Source organism: Chrysemys picta, chromosome 10, assembly GCF_011386835.1.
Source record: "Chrysemys picta bellii isolate R12L10 chromosome 10, ASM1138683v2, whole genome shotgun sequence".
NCBI classification, from domain to species: Eukaryota; Metazoa; Chordata; order Testudines; family Emydidae; genus Chrysemys; species Chrysemys picta.
Window position 1 is genome coordinate 6,744,146 of NC_088800.1, and position 19,901 is coordinate 6,764,046.

At 46.1% G+C, this 19,901-nt stretch overlaps 1 protein-coding gene across 3 annotated transcripts in view; it reads left to right on the forward strand.

Annotated features, from left to right (window-relative positions):
* IGDCC3 (immunoglobulin superfamily DCC subclass member 3) overlaps nucleotides 1-8,943 on the forward strand; it is a 188,664-nt gene extending 179,721 nt beyond the window's left edge. For all 3 annotated transcript variants that reach the window (XM_024109149.3, XM_042856579.2, XM_005305394.5), the window contains 3 exons: nucleotides 2,828-2,966; nucleotides 3,811-4,018; nucleotides 4,571-8,943. In XM_024109149.3, coding sequence (XP_023964917.2) covers nucleotides 2,828-2,966; nucleotides 3,811-4,018; nucleotides 4,571-4,762 — 539 coding nt within the window. In that variant the 3' untranslated portion in view covers nucleotides 4,763-8,943. The remainder of the gene's footprint in view (nucleotides 1-2,827; nucleotides 2,967-3,810; nucleotides 4,019-4,570) is intronic.
* Nucleotides 8,944-19,901: the final 10,958 nt, after the last annotated feature.

The window sequence follows — 19,901 nt, forward strand, 5'->3', positions numbered from 1 at the left end:
AAACCAAGTAAACAAGGAAATTCCTGTGAACAAGAAAATGAAGAAGAGCCTGTTTGAAACTGACAAAACAATGGATGCTACGATTTGTAAAGGTATTTAGGCATTGCTCTACTTAGCGCTGCAAGACCTGAGCGACTTAGATGCTAAGTCCCATTTTCAAAAGTGATTTAGGAGCCTACTTCTCATCGGAAGTCAAAATCACTGTCTAAATTGCCTAGTCCTTGCAATGCTGAGTGGAGAAGTGCCTAAATCCTTTACAAATCTGGGCCTGAACTGAAGCCCAGATTTGACCCATCCTTTGCTCCTCTTGCTGGTGCACAGGAATGGACGTCTAGACAGTATTTGGTTCTACATGAGGGCAGGGGACTGGACTCGATGACCTCTCGAGGTCCCTTCCAGTCCTAGGATCTATGAATCTATAGAGTTTTGGTTATGATCAGCTGTATTATCAGTTTCACATTGGAGGGTATCTTGGCTTTGGAAGGAGATGACTCCCCGGACTACCGTGGTTTTTGCCATCTCTCACTCCTTACTAGGATTCTGTTCCCACTGCAGGGAATTGGTCTCAGAGCAGCTGGTGGTTTTGCATCTGGTTTGTGAGCCGCAGTGATGGGTTAAGGATGCGTTTGCTGCCATAATTCTACTCTCCTGGCTCTTCCTCACCTAGACTAGACTCCTCTCTGGGCCCTGTATTCAGAGGCACTGACCACTTGCGGCTTCCATTGCTTTCCATTGGAATTGTGGGCGAGAGCACCTCTGAAAATCAGGTTTCAAATAATTGTAACCTAGTTCTTTGGAGGGCATCTATGTTTGGTAGGAAGCAAGAAAGAGACTGAATGCATCAGTGCTTTAGTTACCTGGAGGCAACAGGATTCTCCTCTTGGGGGAATCTTTAATTGCTCACACCTTTTGTGTTCTTGTATGTGTTGAAAAATACCCTGGTGCTTTGGGAGTCATTTTCACCAGACGACCAATGGGAATATCTTCAAAACATAGATTGTTATTCATACTGTCCCTTTAATGTAGTAAACATTCATCTCTGTTGGAAGTACAGATAAGTCCATCCGCTCCGTTCTAATACTTAGCCTTTGGTTTGGGGGATACCACTGAATAAGGTATTATGAACTGCTCTGGCTGGCTGCATTTTTCCTCCAGTGTAATTCCCATCATACCTCTGACACAGAGAAAATGCAAAGTTTACAGATCCCCAGGCAGGAAGGCAAGATAATTGTATGTTATCCTTTCACTTCTCATCCGAGCGCAGCGTTAGAGATCAGAGATGCAGGCTCTACTTTTAAAGGAAATTGCTGGTCTCCGGAGACTAGGCTGAAAGCTTTTGTTACCATGTAGCAGAACTGCAAAATCTTAGGAATTGGTTCAGTTGAAAGTCCCTGCTAGCCCCTCCAGCACAAAGGGCCAGGGGGAGACGCTGGCCTGTAAATAGCTAACTGCGATAGGGGGGTGTATTTGGGGAGAGCGCGTCGCTATCGTGGAAAGCTGTTGCGGGGCTGTTGTTTTCTCCTCAGCTAGCTTTAGCCTGTAGTTAAATAGGCGCATCGGTACCTCGGATGTTCTCGATACAGATCACGGCGAGGGGATAACGTACGGTTTGTAAGAGTGTTCAGCTGGCAGCCTGCTGCAGCCATCGACCTGCAGTCTGAATAAAACAAATATTATGCTTGGCAGCCTGATCCCATTTCATTCATTAAATAATGGTGTCCAGTGCTAGCCCTGGGTGTTACCATGGATATCGGTTGATTGATCTGGGGACATTACAATGAAAGACTGTCAGCAACAGCTGGCACAGATGAGAGACAGCCCTGCCTCCACACCCCTCATCTGGTGCTGAATAAATACCCTCTGGCTCCGGGCCCGACGGAAGAGAGCGCCACGGCGAACGAGCACATCTTACGCCAAGTCCTAAAGAGCCACTCGCCGGGCTGTGGGGAGCCGGTTCCAGAGCAAAGAGCCTGTGCTAGTGGGGTCCTGCTGGTCACAGCCTGGAGTCCAGCTCTGAGGGCAGCCGGCAGGGCCCCCTCACTGGTGGCCATTGCTGTAGTGGGGCGTTAAGGAGAGCAAGGGAGTCGCATTGCCAGCAAAGCTGTGGGGAGGCACCCCCTCATAGTACAGTGAGGCCCCTCTTGCCCCCCAAACGTTCCCTCCCTCCCTGACCCTTGCAAACCTCCCTCTCCCCCACAACTCCCTCTCCTCTCCCAAAGGCTCCCCTCCTCTACTTTTCCCACCTTCCAACAAACACCCCCCACCCCTCCTCTCCCTAAAACACCCTCTACCCCTCCCTCCAACACCCCCACCCAAGCCTTCCCTTCCCCAAATACTCCTCAGCCCTCCCCTCTCCCACCCAACCCTTGTCCTCCCCTCCAGGCTGCTGGTTCTACAGCTCATTCCCCCGAAGCGCCTTCCACGCTCGTTTTCCCCACCCCGGCTCCCCTTCAGGGAGGGGGAAAAGAGGAGCTGCTGCTGGGCTGGGATCAGTCTCTTCCCTGGAGCTGGCTCAGCCCCCCACCATCCCCCAGTTGGGCTCCCCCTGCTCTGCACTCTCAGCCTGGGGGGCAATGGGGAGGGAGCTGTTCCAGGTCCTGATAGCAGGGGGAACAGAGCAGCCCCCTAGTCACTGTGACTGCGGCTGCCTCCTCCCTGTCTCCTCCTTCCTTCTACAACTAGGCCCAGGAAGGAGAGGCAGCCTCTGAGCTACTCAAGAACATGGCCTGATTCTGGGCTTCCCACCCCAGCACATGCTGCAACGCTTCCGTGTCTAGGTGGCTAAAACCCCAGTGACTAACTCCCTTTTCACTGCTTCTCCTCACAGTGTTGAATCCCCCGTGTGACTGCATGAAAGATGAGCAAAATAATAAGACCTCCACCACGGGGATCATCATTGGGATCCACATTGGAGTCACGTGCATTATATTCTGTGTCCTGTTCCTCATGTGTGGGTACAGAGGAAGGTACGGTTCTCTCCCCACACCGGCCGGGTGACACGAATACACTATCTACTTGTATTGTGCTGTTTGCTTTGCGCCGGTGGTTCTCAAGCTATTCAAAGGGTTCTAAGACTCAACCGCGTTGCAGTAGCATGAATGTCTCGTGGACCACCTCCCATTTGTGAGTCCACAGGCCAGGCCGTGGTCACACTTGTGATTGCAGGGTCCACTTCTCCTTCCATTGGTGATTGTGCCCCTCCCCGTGGGATTGTATAACATCCCTGTCGCTGGTACAGTAATCGCTTACCTAGGCTCTGATCAAAGACCAGTTAAGTCAATAGGAGTCTTTCCATTGGCTCCAAAGGGTCTTGGATTAGACCTGAAGTGCATAAGAGTTGTGGGTGCTCACTTTATCGTAAGCAAAGCTGTGCGGCCACATCCGGCAAGAGGCCTTTGATGTCAATCCAGCACCGCCCCCTTTACAAAACGTATTAAAAGACAGTTACACTAACTACCCTACATGGGGCAACAGCTGAGGTGGCACACGTGGTGGACACATCCGCAGGGAGATCTGCTTTGAAAGCTGTGTCAGAGAAATGGGTTATAAGGAGGAGCGAGAGAACATGGCGCACTGATAAGTGTGGAGGGGGTTTCGGGTGTCAGGGGGAGGAGAGGCGGAGACAAAGACTAGAATTGTGACTTCTCTCGGCTTCTCTCTGAACCTAGCTCCTGTTTTGGGAGGTTGTATATGAGCATAGAATTCACTGTAAGATGTGAACGGCGAGGTGTGTCCAGGCCCATATAAAGGGGCAGCATGCAGTGCTGGGAGGTGCTACACTTTCAGTTTCCTCCCCTCTCGGTTTTCCAGACTGCTGATGTGTAAAAACGTCCAGGAACAGCTGTCAACTCCCCAGATCCCGAGGAGTCAGAGGAACGCCACAGGCCTGGTTCTGAATGGAGCCGCTCGGAGGGACAGGGATGACCTGGACATGAATGGGAAGCAACTGGAGATGAACGAACTGGAAAGGTTGTTTCTAGCATTGCCTTCCCAGGATCAACAGGATAAGGGAATAATGGTAAGGGTCCTGCCTTGACATTAATCATGGGATTTACGGACACTCTCCCCTTTCCAACACACTCCTCTCCCCTTGTTATGGGGAGAGATTTATATGCTTAATTCCCTTCCATGCATTGAAAATATAGATCCGCTAAGCACTAATGTTTAATCCATTCCACACTGGGAGAGTGTGTGTCTTTGTCCCCCGCTAGTGGTTAGTTCATATAAGAGGTTAAGAGTCTACTACAGCAGCTGGCTAGAGGAATTATTCTTTTATCACAAGTGATAGAGGCTCCTGCTTTTAGCACTGACAGTCTCAAGTTTGAACCCCACTGTCAGCCCAAACGGGGTTGGTTACGAATGTACAACTTCATAGTGGTAGCCCACAAACAATCCTTATTCCTGGCCGATGGAGTAGATTTTAAACTGTAGATGTTAAGGACATCTATGTAAGATGTGCATATTCGTTCCTGGATGAGCCATGTCATTTCTAAGAAGCCCAGCATCTTGGTAGTGATAGCCAAATGCAACAATTATTGTCTTTGTAATGGGGTGTTTTGTCTCCTCTCAGCCAGATCACGTCCCACCTGACTCACATGATGAGACTCAGATATCTACCCTTCCACTGGATGAATTCAGCATTATAGAAGAACAACTCGATCCCCCAGCCAAAAGTCTGGCGCCTGATGATCAGGGTGGACCGCTACACAACTTTAGCCAGGAAGTCCCAGTTTTGAAACATAGTCCCACCAATGAAGGATAATTGCCAAGTCTCTAAGCCTCTTGTAGGACTCACCAAGAACCATTTCCATGTCTGGTGATGTCTTTACAATGATTCGTCAATCTCAGGTCAATTTAAGATTTCTACAGTCTGGGGTTTTTTTTTTTTTTTTTGCTTTATTATTTCTTTTATATCGATATACAGCTTTTTTGAAGCGCTATGAAGTTTATCTTCCTGACCTGTCTCAGGCCTCTTTGTGCATTTCTTCCTACAATTGCATTATCAAGACTGGTCATGATTGTTTTTCCCATGGCTGCTAGGTAACAGACTTTACAAATTCTCCAGACTCTATCAATGATGGAATATGGCGGAGCCTTGTTCCCTTGGCATCCCAGCCCATGTTCCCCATTAGCAGCTTTAGGAGTACTTTGTGATCTATTTTTTATTTCATGATGACTGGATTAAGATGAATCCTTCTAACTTGACTCCAAAAATTCAGGCCGGGAAAGGCCACCTCTCCATGGATTTGATGATTTTGTACACTTTCTCTATTTCTCAGGATGCTTTTTTGGTGATTGACTATAAATAAGAAAAAAAAATATGTGTCAAAAGAGGCCTGCATGAGGGCTACTGAAAGACTTGGACAAACATCCCGAGTAGACTCAGAACCTACCTCAACCGGAATGAATGTCTTCGGGGAAGCAGCAAATATCTGTGTCTTCCTTTGTTTTCAAAACAAGTAGCGTAGCACTTGGTCTGCATAAGCTTGGTACTACCTCAGAAGTCATGCTCCATATCTGCCATGGTGTTGTCCTTTTTTTGTGTCGTCGTCATTCTGATGTAAAGCACTTCCAAACCTTGAAAGCAATGTTCTACCTCAAGTTTTATATAGAAGTTCATTCGTTTGTGTCGTCAAACCTGCTCCTCCTTCATCTGACTGTTCTGCTCTGCTCCAGTGAAACCTGTTCAAAGACAAATGAAAGGGCAGTGTGTTTGCGTTAAGTAGCGATTGTGGTGACATTTCGTTAGTGTTAAAAGCTTTACATTTAGCCAAGTCATAGTGCTTGTGTTTGGTTTTGTGTGACGGAGTTTTATATGATGGTTCTACTTTAACGACTGTTAGAGCTGTAGCAGGTCTACCACCACTAGTAACCTAAAGAGAATCTTCACCTGCCACATTAGGGCCAAACTGGACCCTGGAGTACAGGTGAGCTGTTCCCAATTGCTCCTTCAAACCAGTGAACCTGCCCATTTTCTAAGGATTGTGGGCTTGATCCTACAAGAAAGTAAGCAGTCTGGTTTTGGCCCAACAAAGTCAATGCTTAGCCAAGAACTAAGCATGCGTCTTTTGCTGAATTAGGATCAGAGTGCTCAGCTCCATGCAGGATCCAGCCCCGAGGGAATATCCAGTTTGTCTAATTACAGTTCCAGTCTGACACATTATGGGACATCAGCTGGATAGATTAGAACTACAGCACCTACCCATATGCACGTTCCCATCTTCACTCAGAACCCTCAGGTTCTACCATTGGCTACCTGGAATAACACACTCCCAGCGGAGATAATGGCACTTGTTGTATACTGGAGACGCTTGGCTTTTCAGCCTCATTCCTCACGCATACAAGGAGCTGCCTGATTATTTCACAATGACTGACACATCCTCTGTCGTGTGTTAAATGCCTCAGGGAAGTGCTTTGTGAAAGATAAGTCTATTTTGACCCCTTTCTCCCTCTTTTGGGGCTAAATACATATTTCTAAAAGATGCATTTTCTTTATTAGCTTTATTTCTTTTCAGCCATAGTGTGTCACTTCTTACTTTTGAATGAAAAACCCGCTTAAACTTGAAACTTAAAAAGCACGTCCGAATGTTCAAGGGTACAGCTGGCTGGATGAGCTGCCTACCCTAGTATGTCACCTTTCTGAGTGGAAAGATGGCCCGGTGTGGTGGAATGGCCACTAGACTATTTCATTAACACCCCACTGGGAAGAACATTGGTTGTTTTGAAAGGAAAGGGGGAATTTTTTTATTAATATAGAAAAAAATGGAAAAAATAAAGTGAGAGGCAACATGTATATATATTTAAAGCAGAGAGGACAAAATCTGAGATCCTTTACTCAGTGTGTAGTCACTCAAACTCCCATTAGCTTCAGTGAGAACTGTGTCTGAGAAAAGCCATTTTCTGAAGGCCTAAACAAGTTACTAAGACCTTGTCTACACTACAGGGGAAATCCGATCTAAGCTATGCAATTTGAGTTACGTGAATAGCGTAACTCAAATCGACGTAGCTTAGATATACTTACTGCGGGGCCCACACTACGCGATGTCGACGTGAGATGCTCTCCCGTCGACTCCCCCTACTCTTTTCGATCCGGTGGAGTACAGGAGTCGACGGGAGAGCGATCTGCGGTCGATTTAGTGTGTCTTCACTAGACCCGCTAAATTGACTGCCGATGCATCTATCGCCGCTCGTCAATCCCCTGGTGAGTGTAGACAAGCCCTAAAGGTCTGATTCTGCCCTGAACTATGCTAGTTCAGTCCCAATGGGTCAAAGCCAGACCTGGCTCCATTGACTTCAATTCAGTTGTCCTCACTTGCGCTGGGGCTGAATTTGGTCCATTATCATTAGTGGGGACGCACTCAGCTAACGGAGAGTACAATCTGGTGCGTGCATCTCAGTGCCTGCACCTCACCATCCCGCCTACGCTCTTTCACTACTAGATGGTCATCACATTCTCTGCTGTTCAGCTGACGAGATCCCAGGAGTAAGAGCCCTGTGACTGGGTGCACATGGTAATATATACTAAAGTTGCTGCCCAACAGCATCTGTGTGTGCACCGTAGTCTGCAAACACACTTCGCTTTAACACAAAAAATCTCTTTGCCCATGTCTAATGCGCCGCTCGTAAAGCAAGAAGCCATTTAAAAATGGCTTCCTTTTACCAGGAAAGGGCAGTTGTTGGGTGCATCCACGCTGGATGTAGTATTAAAAAAGGATGAAGGGAATGGTCATAAAGAGAGCCTCCAGCAGTGATGAATATATCACTTGGATGTGCAGCGGCTTTTTAATAGGAGGTTAGGAAATTAATGCAATGTCTTCGTCAAGACATTGAAGAGTCAAGAGAGCTATTGGGGACAATTATGGTTGTCTCTCAAGCAGCCCAAAAGACTACACTGGGCTGTGTTTTGAGCAGCTTTCCAGCCAGTGGAGCTCCATTAGGGTTTCACAAGATGGAAACAAGGCCAGAATCTGGCCCAGGGTTAGCAATGTAGGGACCCACTTATCTCAGTCTTTTTTTTTAGATTGCCTCAAACTCTACATTAATTACCCTTTATTATGAAATAGAAGGTGTCAGCACTCCAGGCCATTAAAGGTTTTGTTTGCTTAGCCACATGCTGTTTTGAATGGTAAAGACCTAATTCAATTTGGAAGGGTGGGAAAAAGAGACAGTTCTAAGGGCTTGTCTACATTACCTGCTGGATCCACGGGCAGCGATCAATCCAACGGGGGTCGTTTTAACGTGTCTAGTCTAGATGCGATCAATTGACTGCCGAGTGCTCTCCTGTCGACTCCAGTATTCCACCAGGTAAGTAGATCTGAGTACGTCGACTTCAGCTACGCTATTCATGTAGCTGAAGTTGTGTAACTTAGATCGAACACCCCCCCCGCCTCCCCAGTGTAGACCAGGCCTGAGTGTCCACAGCCGCAGTTTGTACAGTGCCGCAGGACTAGCTGTCAGTGTCCCCAACCCCTCCAAAATTGGCCATACGAGTTGATACGGCACCAGCATGTATACTGACAGGATCACCGTGCTCTTAACGTGGCATTGTGCCAACGGGCGTGGAGAAATTCCTCCCGGCAGCTGATCTTTAGGCTATTGGTGGTGGTATCTGTTGTAGACCTCATGTACAAAGCCTTAGAATGTAATGTGTTCGGTCGGTGCATGTTGCTGGTGACCTACCTCAGTACAAGTGGTCAAGCAACCTGGTGGTATTGAAACCTCTGTATTGCGATGCTGAAGAGAATCCAATCCACAGCTCTAAACATCCAGGGCAGCCATTTCACGGGCATGTGTTTTTAAGAAGTTTATTTGTGAAGTATTTTTATACACCGTGAAGGTGACAATTTCACTTTTCTTTGAAAGTGGAAAGGAATCAGGAAAGGAAACTCGGTTCAGTAAAGAATTAATTGTCTTGCCTTTTTAAAAAAAAAAAAAAAAGAAAAACAGTTCGACAGCTTCAGTACCTGTGGAATAGATCAGGATGTATCAGAAACATGCTTATCAGCCCCTCTTAACTAACTATACCCTTTGGCATTTGAGTACTGAAAGAATTGTCATATGATATATAGCACAGTGAGCAAAAATATATAACTCCCATTTCCTTTGTTCTGAAATAGATTTACTCATGAGGGTTAGATCGGAGGGGGCAGCTTCCCTGAGGGTCCGATTGACCAGACTGGCATAAGCAGATGCAATGCCGTTGACCTCAATTAAGTTGAGCAACATGCGCCAGTGGCGAATATGAGTCAGTGTTTATAAGTGTCCTGGCCCTTTAAAATTCCTCTTGTCCTACATGATGTCTTTTGGTTTTGTTATGTTTTGTACTGCAGGATTGGATGGAGTTTTAAAGGGCCAGATCTGTATGCGATCAAACCCACAAATGCTCTCCCTCTGCCAATAAAGCAGTGGCTAACTATGACCTCAGAGAGGTTGCTGCTCACGCTTTTACAGTATGCTGGGGGAGGGTTTTTTTCCCCTCTCGCTCCAAATTTCTTAAGCAGATTGCGAGTGAGAGTATAACAGCTTTAAGCCAGAGCACCTATGCTCTCAGGCCCTGTGGTTTCTGAGTTTAGGGTATTATTGATCAGCTGGGGATGCCTAGCTACAGAAGAAGAGATTGTTTTGTAGGAGCCAATTTATGCCAGTGTTTGGAGAGGCAAAGTCATGGGCGATGGAGGTGCAGGGTGACCCGAGAGTGGCAGGGATGCTGGAGCCTTATTAAAGAAATAAGGCCAGTGTGTATGACGAAAAGCCAAGGAAGGGTTAATGTTAGTGATTTGAAGGGCTTGATAAATGTGTCTCTTTTATTTCAATCAAAACAAGAATCAGCGTCTAAGATTTGAAGTCCCTGTTAGAGAAAGCTCAAACTGCAAGGCCTGGATTTCGAGCATTTCAGAGCTTGATCTCCAGCTCTGGGCGTTTTGCTAACACTTACAGCACTCACCCGACATGTCACGACGCAGAGCCCCTCTGCCACGTGCACAGCATCGGTATTGCCGAGGTTACAATTTACTACCAGAAGGAAGGAAAAAAGAAAATGATGATGTATTTCCTCGTACATTGAGTTACGACCTGGTATCAAAGAGAACCCAGACTCCCTCATTTGAACTCTTGTTTTTATTGTCTCTTTGTGTAATGAAGTTCAGATTGAATAAAGTACTGTTGCCAAAGTGAACACATAATTTAGACTAGCTTTCGGCTCAAAATACCTGGGGCTGTGAACCTGTTATTAGTTCAATATCACATTATTGTGATATTGTAATAGTAACACATATTTGTCACTACTTCCTTTTATTAAAGGGAAATGCTGTGCCATTCGATTAGTTGAAATACAGTAGTATGTCAAGAATAGATTTTTTTTCTAAGATGCAGAAATGTAATGGCTTGAACTGATGTTGATTATCTGTTGGTTTAAGACAGTAAAAGATATATGTGAACCTTTAAAGATTATTTTTAGATATTTAGATTTTCCTCACTTTGAGGTTTCTTTTAAGCTCTTGTAAATCCATAGCATTGCAAAATATCCACAGAAGTTTGTGATGGGCAAACCTCAGAATGTTTGAGGGTCCATTCTGGAGAGCCACCAAGGAGATGTTATCCTACCTGAATTATCTAAGCCTTCTGAGTCTGCAACACTGGACAGGAAACCTTGCAACAACGGGCGTTGCCTTGTGTGTTTTTGAGTACATGACCATCCAGCTTCTAGTTAGATGGGAATTAACACAAGTAGCAGCTATCTTTTTGGCTCTTGGATGCCTCCATTTTTGATCCCCGACTGAACAGAGTAGCACAGACCTGTGCAAAAAATAAATAAAAAAATTGGGAAAACACTAATTGAACTTTTTCAAGTCTCCAAAGAAGCTGACTTTAGGTTTGGTTCAAGTGTTGGGCAGAGAATCAGGTCAGTTCTTGGTTTATCCAGACAGGTTCACCCATCTCTGATAGAAACCTGAAGAACACAATCCAGCTTGGAAATGAAACTAGAAAGGTGGGGCCTGATGCTCTTCTGACTTACACCTTGTGCAACCCCATCAACTTAGATGGAGTTTTACAAGGTGTTGAGGGCAAATTTGGGCGCAAGGTCTTTATCAGTTATTTACTCCAGCTTCATATAATATGGTGTCCACTCATAAGGATCAGCTTTTAAGGTCGGAGTCGGGGATGTTGACTTAAACAGATCCATTTACATTTACTGGATATTTGTTGAAGTGGCCTTCATAACGTTCCAGGAAATGCCAGCCAGCACAAACCTCTTGTTTCCATATACCAGTGATTTGTTGTTGTAAAGAACACTTTTTTTTTTGCCGGTGCTGATTTACTTGTTCGAGTTATGTGTGCAGCAAACAGTGGCTGCCTTATGTACCGCAGATGTGACGATGGGAGTCTTTCCTGAGCACTGGGTGAGATCTTGTCAGTGCGATGTGTGCGACACACAATATTCCGCATCAAAGATTATGTATGTGTGTCGGTGGTTTTAAGCACCTGAGGCCAGATTCCCAGGAGGTTTAAATTGCCAGAGCGCCTTTAATTTCAATAGCATTGCATCTGTTTACACCTCCTGAGAATCTAGTCCTGGGTATTTAAAAATATGTGCATTGACTACACTGAAAATGTTCAGTTTTGAACCAGCCTAGATCCATGTGTCCTGAGGATTGACAAGTGGATTTGAGTTCCCGTGGCTGGGCTTCCTAAACAACACAAAGGGCATTTTGAGGAACAGTCTTATGTTATCGTCTACAAGAGGTCTCTGCTTGACTAGGACTTCCGAATTAGGACACTGTATTCCCCACCATCAGATATATGGCAGGTGATAGCAGCATTTACATGTGTTAATGCATGGATGGAAGTAAAGCGATGGTGTTCTTTTTGATAGCTGATCTTGGGGACTTGACAATAAGCTGGGTGTGTTTGAAGAATTAACATCAAAAAGCTTCCATTCCATACTGTTGTTCTTTACCCTGATATCTCATGCATTACAAAAAAAAATTCTTTCCAGTGTTTTAAATTAAAGGAGATTGGAATGCTGCACCTTAAGAAACAGGGTTGGTTGGTTTGTTTTCCTCCTTAGGGTATGTCTACACTGCAGTAAAACACCCACGGCTGGCCCACGGCAGCTGACTCGGGCTCGAAGGACTTGTGCTGCAGGACTATAAAATTGCAGAGTAGATGTGTGGGCTTAGGCTGGGTTTGAGCCCAGAGCGTCCCAGAGCCTGGATGTCTATCGTGCAACTTGATAGCCCTACAGCCCAAGCCCCACGAGCCCGAGTCAGCTGACACAGGCCAGCCACGGGGGTTTTACTGCAGGGCGCACATACCCTTCGTAACACCAGTATAAATCTGGAGTAGCTTCACTGTGGAGCTACTCCTTCTTTACACTGCTGTAACTGACAACAGACTCTCGTCCTGTATATTTAGCCAAGGAAAGCGTTCCATTCCTTCAAATAAACTGACTTTGTTTACTATCGCTTTCCTGGCTACAGCGAGGTGAAGCTGTGGCAGGAAGTATCCAAGACCTGGCTTTGATAACCCCTAGTGAGCACGACCTATTCTTGGAGATCTGTTCCCAAGTTTACCAGAGATGGCTGCTACCTCAGGGAAAATATCTGCATTTTATGTTTAATTCAACAGGGAAGAATTTTATGCTGCGACAGGGTATTTTCAGACTGTTGGATTCAGGTATTTATTTGTGAAATGTATCTTTTTTTACTTCTACCTTGTTTCATAAAGATGCTGGAATTTTGTAAGTGTTAAAACCAGACTGGAATTTGTAAAACTTCCACCCAGGATTAAAGAGAACCAGGATTTTACATTGAAGTCAGCAATCAGAAAAGAAACAATACATGACGTGCTGTCACTGTAGGGCCCAATCCAAAGCCTATTTAAATCAACGGAAAGACTTCCTTGATTTCCATGGGTGGTGGGTCTGGCGTATGGTACAAAATACACACTGCATTGTGAATCTGAAACAACCTCACTGTGTGTTTCCCGGCACATTTTTTTACTAAGATAATTATACTATGCAGTGATTTGAGGACAAAAGTCTCTACAGCATTGCAGAGCCCCTACTGGGGGGAATCAATATGAATGGTTTTTTATGTGTAGGAAGCGTATGATGGTCTTTAAGAAAAAAGCAAAGCATACGATAAAATACATTTCCAAATTCTGTTCTGAGCTTCATCCTTTATTCCAGACTTCTTAGCCTGTATTCAAATTTGGGTTCTTCTCTCCTCACAAGCCCTATGTCTTGTTCCTTTGTAATGCTCATGTTTTCAATGTGAATGAGTGCTTAGCACACATTCTCCTTGAAATAATTTTTCACCCCACTATTTTCCATTGCCCCTTGAATATGACTCCATCATCCTTTTGGTGATGACCTTTGCCCTTTCACCCTCTATAGCCATCCTGTCCCCTTCCTTTCATCCCCCTCCATCCCGCCCCACACACATTGTCAGTCAAAGCAAATAAAAGTCTTTGCAAAGAAAGACCATTATAACCAGGTACGTCTGCTCCCATGATTTGCCTTCAAATATCTTGTCACACAGAGATCGCAGCTAGGAAGATTTCAAATCCGGGAAAGACTCAGATCAGCTGTCGTTCTTAAATTACTGTCTTTACATTTTCTGCCATGTGTGTAGGTGTCCCATTGCATAGTGTTTTGTGATTCTCATCATTAGCGTTGCCCTTACTGTGTATATACTGTAGAAAGGAAGATGGGGGGAGGAAGTAACCCATAGAAGAGAAAATGCTTCTAGAGCTTTGACACTGGATTGTCTCAGTTGTACAGAGCTAGTTGGCATCTCTATTCTACATGGTCGGCTGTTACTTTGTTGTGGGTTACCTAAAACATTTGCAATGTTAATGTTTCATGGTTGGAGGGAAAAACGTAACGGCTGGGACAGAGCTTTGGTTTATTTTTTTCAAATTTTTTAGAGACAAGAGTATTTAAGCTCAGAGAAGCCCAAAGTTTGAGGTACTTACAGGAAATGTGATATTTGTGTACAGACGGATGTCTCAAGAAACAGAGCTGGGAGGTGCTACTGCAGAGTTTGCTTTGTACAGAAACTCACTGAGCCAGATTCCAGTTACCTCGCTGGGGTGAGCCCAGAGGAAATCTGCTGCTATCAGTGGAGGTGAAAATCAGACCTGGGGTTTGGTCTTTGAATGGCAGCCATGTGTTCGAACGAGCTGTCTTCATCAGCAGGCGTTAATAGCTGATTAAAAGCAAGTGGGATTCTGAAAAGAACAGCAAAAAAAGAAATAAAAATTTAAAAAATCCTATAGAAACAAGTGATAAAAGCCTGGGGGTGCAGGGGGAGGCCCCTGTGGAGATCATCTGTGCAAACGGTATTTGCAAATGTATCCCTCCCAATAAAGATACATTAAAGGCAGACTAACGATCTTATCTAGCACCTTGACACCTGTTAATTAAATTAAAAAAGAGGAAACTTGGATTTGTACCAACTAGAATAGTGATCTCACTGAATTTCTGACAGCATGTTTGAACTCTGGCAGTGATTATGCGTGAAGCCAGTAGCATCTTCAAGGGAAAACTCTGTTATTTCAGGGCCACATTCGCCTCTCAGTTACAGCAGTATCAATCCGCCATGACTGTGTAAATCAATGGAATTACTCTGGATTTATGCCAGCATAAGTGAGAGCAGGATTTGGCCCTGGACGTTTTATAAGGAGAAGGGACTTGGGGCCTGATCTAGAGCCCACTGAAGTCAATGGAAAGACTCACATTGACTTCACTAGGTTTTGGATCCGGTTCTTTCTTACAAAGCGAAGAGGGAGTTTATTTTGATGGTATTTGCAGCATTGTGTAAACTTGTAATATCTTTACATTTGTAATAAAGTAATAATAACTATAATAAAACTCTTTGTCCCAGTCCTCTTCAGGAATAAACTGTTAAGGAAAAATAAAAACCCAAAATGCAAAGCACTTTTCTACTGTTTATTTTCTACCTTTCTTACTTTTATCTGTCTTGATATTTGAAATCCCACTGATCCTATGATTGTTAGTCCTTGTATAAAAGACAAAAAGAAAGAAAAAAATAGATTTTTTTTGTAGTTTGCTCTGTTTAGATTTTAGCCTGTGGCTACTTGTATAAGAAAAATAAAACTAGAATAAACTAGATCCAGTGATTCATTATGAGTGTTGCTTCGTTATTCTTAAATCAAATGCAAAATCAATGAATTGTGTGTGTGGATTTGGGTTGCTTTCAAGTGTATAAACGCAACATTCTCTTTTGGACTAAAGCTGTGGATGGTTATTATAGATTCATAGATTATAAAGTCAGAAGGGACTATTGTGAAAATCTTTTCTGGCCTACTATATAACACAGGCCAAAGGATTTCACTGAATTAATTCTTGTTTGAACTAGAGCAGATCTTTTAAAAAAACTTCCCATCTTGAGTTAAAAATTGCTAGTGATAGAGAATCCACCACAACCCTTGGCAAATTATTCCAATGGTTAATTACCCTCATTGTTAAAAACTGACATCTTATTTCTAGTCTGAATTTGTCTAGTTTCAACTTCCAGCCATTGGATCATGTATTAGCTTTGTCTGTCAGATTGGAAAGCCCTTTGTTATCTAAGTTTTGTTCCCCATTTGATCAAGTTCACCGCTTAACCTTCCAGGGAGAAATTGGTTGAAAATCTGAAGGTTGAAGGCAATTTGGGTGGAAGTGATCATGAAATGATAGATTTTGTGATTCTAAGCAAAGGAAGGAGTGAGAAGAGCTCAAATAAGGACAATGGGCTTCAAAAAATGCAGATTTTAACAAATGGGGAGACCTGGGTAGGTAAGGTCCCATAGGAAGAAAATCTAAGGGAGAAAGGAGTTTAGGAGAGCTGACAATTTCTCAAAGAGACAGTATTAAAGATGCAACAGCAACCTACTCCAATGCGAAGAGAAGATAGGAGGAATAGCCAGAGGAGTTCTTTAATCACCTGAAAATCAAAAAGGAATCCTACAAAAAGTGGAAGCCTGAACAAATTGCTAAAGTGGAATACAAAAGAATAGTCCGAGCACGTAGGGACAAAACCAGAAAGGCTAAGGCACCAAATAAGTTACACCGAGCAAGGGAAATAAAAGGCAGTAAGAAGAGGTTCTAGAAATCCACTAGGAGCAAGAGAAAGACGAAGGAAAGTGTAGTTCCTTAGTGGGGAAGGAGAGCTCAAGACATGACATCAAGAAGGTTGCTGTGTTTAATATCTATTTTGCTTCAGTCTTTACTAAAAAGGTAAATTGTGACCGGATACTTACTATTAATATTAACAACAAGGGGGAAGGAATTCAAGCCAATTCTGGCTCTTCTCTGAACCTCTCCAATGTTTTCAACATCCTTCTTGAATTGCGGACACCAGAACTGGGCACAGGATTCCAGCAGCAGTCGCACCAACGCTAAATACAGAAATAAAATAATCTTCCTACTCCTACGTGAATGATATTCCCTACGTATACATCCCGGGTTGCATTAGCCTTTTGGCCACACCACCACACTGAGCGCTCATGTTCAACTAATTATCCACGTAGAGCCACAAATTCTTTTCAGAGCCACTGCTTCCCAGGACGGAGAGAGTCGCCCAGCCAGTAAGCATGGCCTGCATTCTTTATTCCTGTAATGTTACATTTGGCCATATTAAAACATACGTTGTTGGCTTGTGCCCTGCTTATCAAGTGAACCAGACGGCACAGTATAAGTGACGTGTCCTCCTCATTACTTATCACTCCTCCAGTCTTTGAGTCATCTGCAAACTTAATCAGTGATGTTTTCTTCAGCTTATTGATACAAATGGTAAAAGAACTGATCTCTACAGGATCCCCCCACTAGGCACTCCCCCACTTGATGATGATTTACATTTTGAGATCTGTCAGCCAGTTTTTAAGCCATTTATTATAGGCCGTGTTGATTTTGCATCATTCTAGTTTCTTAATCAAAAGGTGATGTGTTCACAAGTCAAATGCCTCACAGAAGTCAGGTATAAATATCAACGCTATTACCTTTATTAACTATGTGTGTAATCAAGCTCATAAAAAAATCAAGTTTGACAGGATCTATTTTCCATCAGCCAGAGGTTCCCAAACTGTGGGGCGTTCCCCCCTTGGGGGGACACAGAGAAGCATTCAGAGGGGCGTGGTGGGTCCAGGCCAGCCCCATGGGGGGGGGGTGTGGAGGGAGCGCCACTCAGTCCCCAGCTCTGCTCTGGCCCCGCTCCCAGCCCCGCACCTGGCCCATAGGCGGTGGGTGCTCTGCGCCCCCACCTCACCTCCACCTCCTCCTCCTCCCCTGAGCGCGCCCCGTCTCTGCTCCTCCCTCCCAGCGCTTGCTGCCGCCAAACAGCTGTAGCAAGCTCCGGGAGGGAGGGGGGAGAAGCGGGAACGTGGCACGCTCAGGGGAGGCGGCGGGGAAGATGTGGGGACGGGGGCGAGGATCTGAGGAAGGAGTCAAATAGGGGCAGGGAGGGGGTAGAGTTGGGGCGAGGACTTTGGGGAAGGGTTGGAATGGGGGCGGAGCAGGGGTGGAGTCGGGGCGGGGCTGGGGGCAGAGGGGGTTCGAGCACCCACCAGTACCAGAAGAAGTCAACGCCTATGGCCTGGCCCCAGACGGACTCTCCGCCCTCCTCCCAGCGCTCCGGCCGGCCGGGAAGAGCGGGGCCGTCCTCCCCTGGTGCTCTGGCTGGCCGGGGAGAGCGGGGCCGCGGCTGGGCTCGGCGCCCTCCCCTGCCGCGCTCCCCAGCGGGGGGGGGGAGGGGGGGCGGGGGGCGGCAGGAGGCTTTTCTGCCTGGGGCGGCAAAAAAGCCAGAGCCGGCCCTGCTTGGAAAAACAAAGTTCTACACCGTGACTGTTTGGATTGTTTTTTCACTTTTGTCTTAGGCATTGCTCACACATCCTGGGCCCTCTGGAGCTGGTGTAAATTGGAGCCGTATCAGCTAAGGCTCTGGGCCCCTTGGCTCTTCAAGCACAGGGAGTAATCAGGGATCTTGTTAAAGTAACATCCTCGAGTCTCTCTCTCTCATTTACCCCCGGCACAGCGCCATTGGCTGACATGCCTGATTTACACCACTGTTAAATGACAGGAGGATCAAGCCCATAATCTAAAACCCAGAGTCCCAAATTCCAGCTAGCGGCACGCCAGCCCCCACAACTGACCCTATAAAAACACCTGCGTTCCCCTGTGGCACTAGGACTTCGGGGAGTGTGGCCCAAGGGTCTGTGTGTTGCATTCAGCTGAGCCGCTCTCCGAGTCTTTCCCAGAGAAACGTGCACGAACTGGCCTGTCCCACTGGGCACCCGGGGAATTATGGGAAGGCACCAGTGGCCTAGCGGCACCCCTGCTAGTGAGCCTGCATCCTCATTGCAAAGTGGGTGCGTTACCAGCCCAAGTGAAAGTGAAGGTTTTTACGGCCCGGCTTGACAAAGCCCTGGCTGGGATGATTGAGTTGGGGTTGGTCCTGCTTTGAGCAGGGGGTTGGAGTAGATACCTCCTGAGGTCCCTTCCAACCCTGAGATTCTAGGATTCCATGAAAGCAGCCCCCAAGCTAGAGCCTAGTTCCCCAGCTGGGCCAGAGAGCCTGGATGAAAAGCATCAATCTTGGGCAAGAGCATTTTGGTTTTGGAGGTGGGGGGGTGGGGCGTGGCGTTAAGGGCCACACGTGATAAAGAACATTGTGGCTACTTCCAAAGGCCCTGGTTAAGGAACACATTTATATTCAGAGAAGGGCATTTAAGCACGTGTAAGTGCTTTCCTGACTCACGGCCAACGACAGGACATGGAGGCTGGAGCAGTGCTCTAATCGGGTGTGATGGTTCCTATGGCCCAACGCTGCAGCTGGCTCTGGGGCTACGGCTCCTTGTGCGGGGCAGCCAATAAGACTCATGAGAGGGTCCAAGTCTGCCCAGGCAGAGCCAAGTACAGAACCACATTTTAGGTTGGCCTTCCTAGAACAGGTCAAGACACAGGTGTGGTGCCTGGGTCATCTGCTGCTTCGCTTGAGCGGACGTACTTTAAAGATTACCCCCCCCAGCCCCGAGGAAGAAAGGCGTCGCTGCTCCTTTGAATGCAAAGAAATCGAGGCAGGCAAAGACAAAATATGGCCGAGCTGCTCCAAGGCGATTGAAATCACCAATTGTAAAGGCAAAGTTGTGAAGATAAATTTATTTGATAGTCAAAAATCACTGCAGTCATTTTCGTGTGTAAGTTTTACAGCTCATAATAAAAAAATGAAGATTTATCAAAGGGCTGGGAGCAGAAAACGCGTAAAAGGCCTAAAGGCAGCGCGGCGCCAAACAGAGGCGGGTTTCTAGCAATTGCTTTAAACGGTTTTATAGCTGAGGCCATAATGAGTCATCATAAGCCATGACAACTTATTCTGGACGGGGTGGGGCCGAACGGCCGTCCTGCAGAATGAGCCGAAAGCTGCTCTTTTAAAGTGGCTGATGGCACTGTCACGCTTAGCCAGTGTAAGGCCGGGTGGGGTTTTAAGTGCCCGTTGCTTGGCGTTACCCCACTTCCTACAAAGTGCCCATTGGCGTCAGGCTCAGAAGCATTGCACAGGACATCAAAGGTCGTGGGTGCAAAATGTGTGTCCAGTTCTCTGAACCCTTAAAGTTCAGGGTTGTGTCAAGCCAGGGCTCTGGCATGGCCCATTATAAATACAAGTGCCATTTAGGACATGGTCCAGATTTCTATCCATCGTAGTTGCTTATCTGCGCCCCCCCTACCCCCGCGTTGCTGCAGCCATGCTGTTATCCCCATTTGCCAGCTGGGGAAACTGAGGCACAGAGCGACACCCCCCCCCCCCCGGGACCCGCCAATGCAATCTAGATGGGAGGCTGCCCCGCCCTAGCTCCTGCGATGCCCGTATGGCAGCCGTAGCCAACCAGTGATGCCGTTA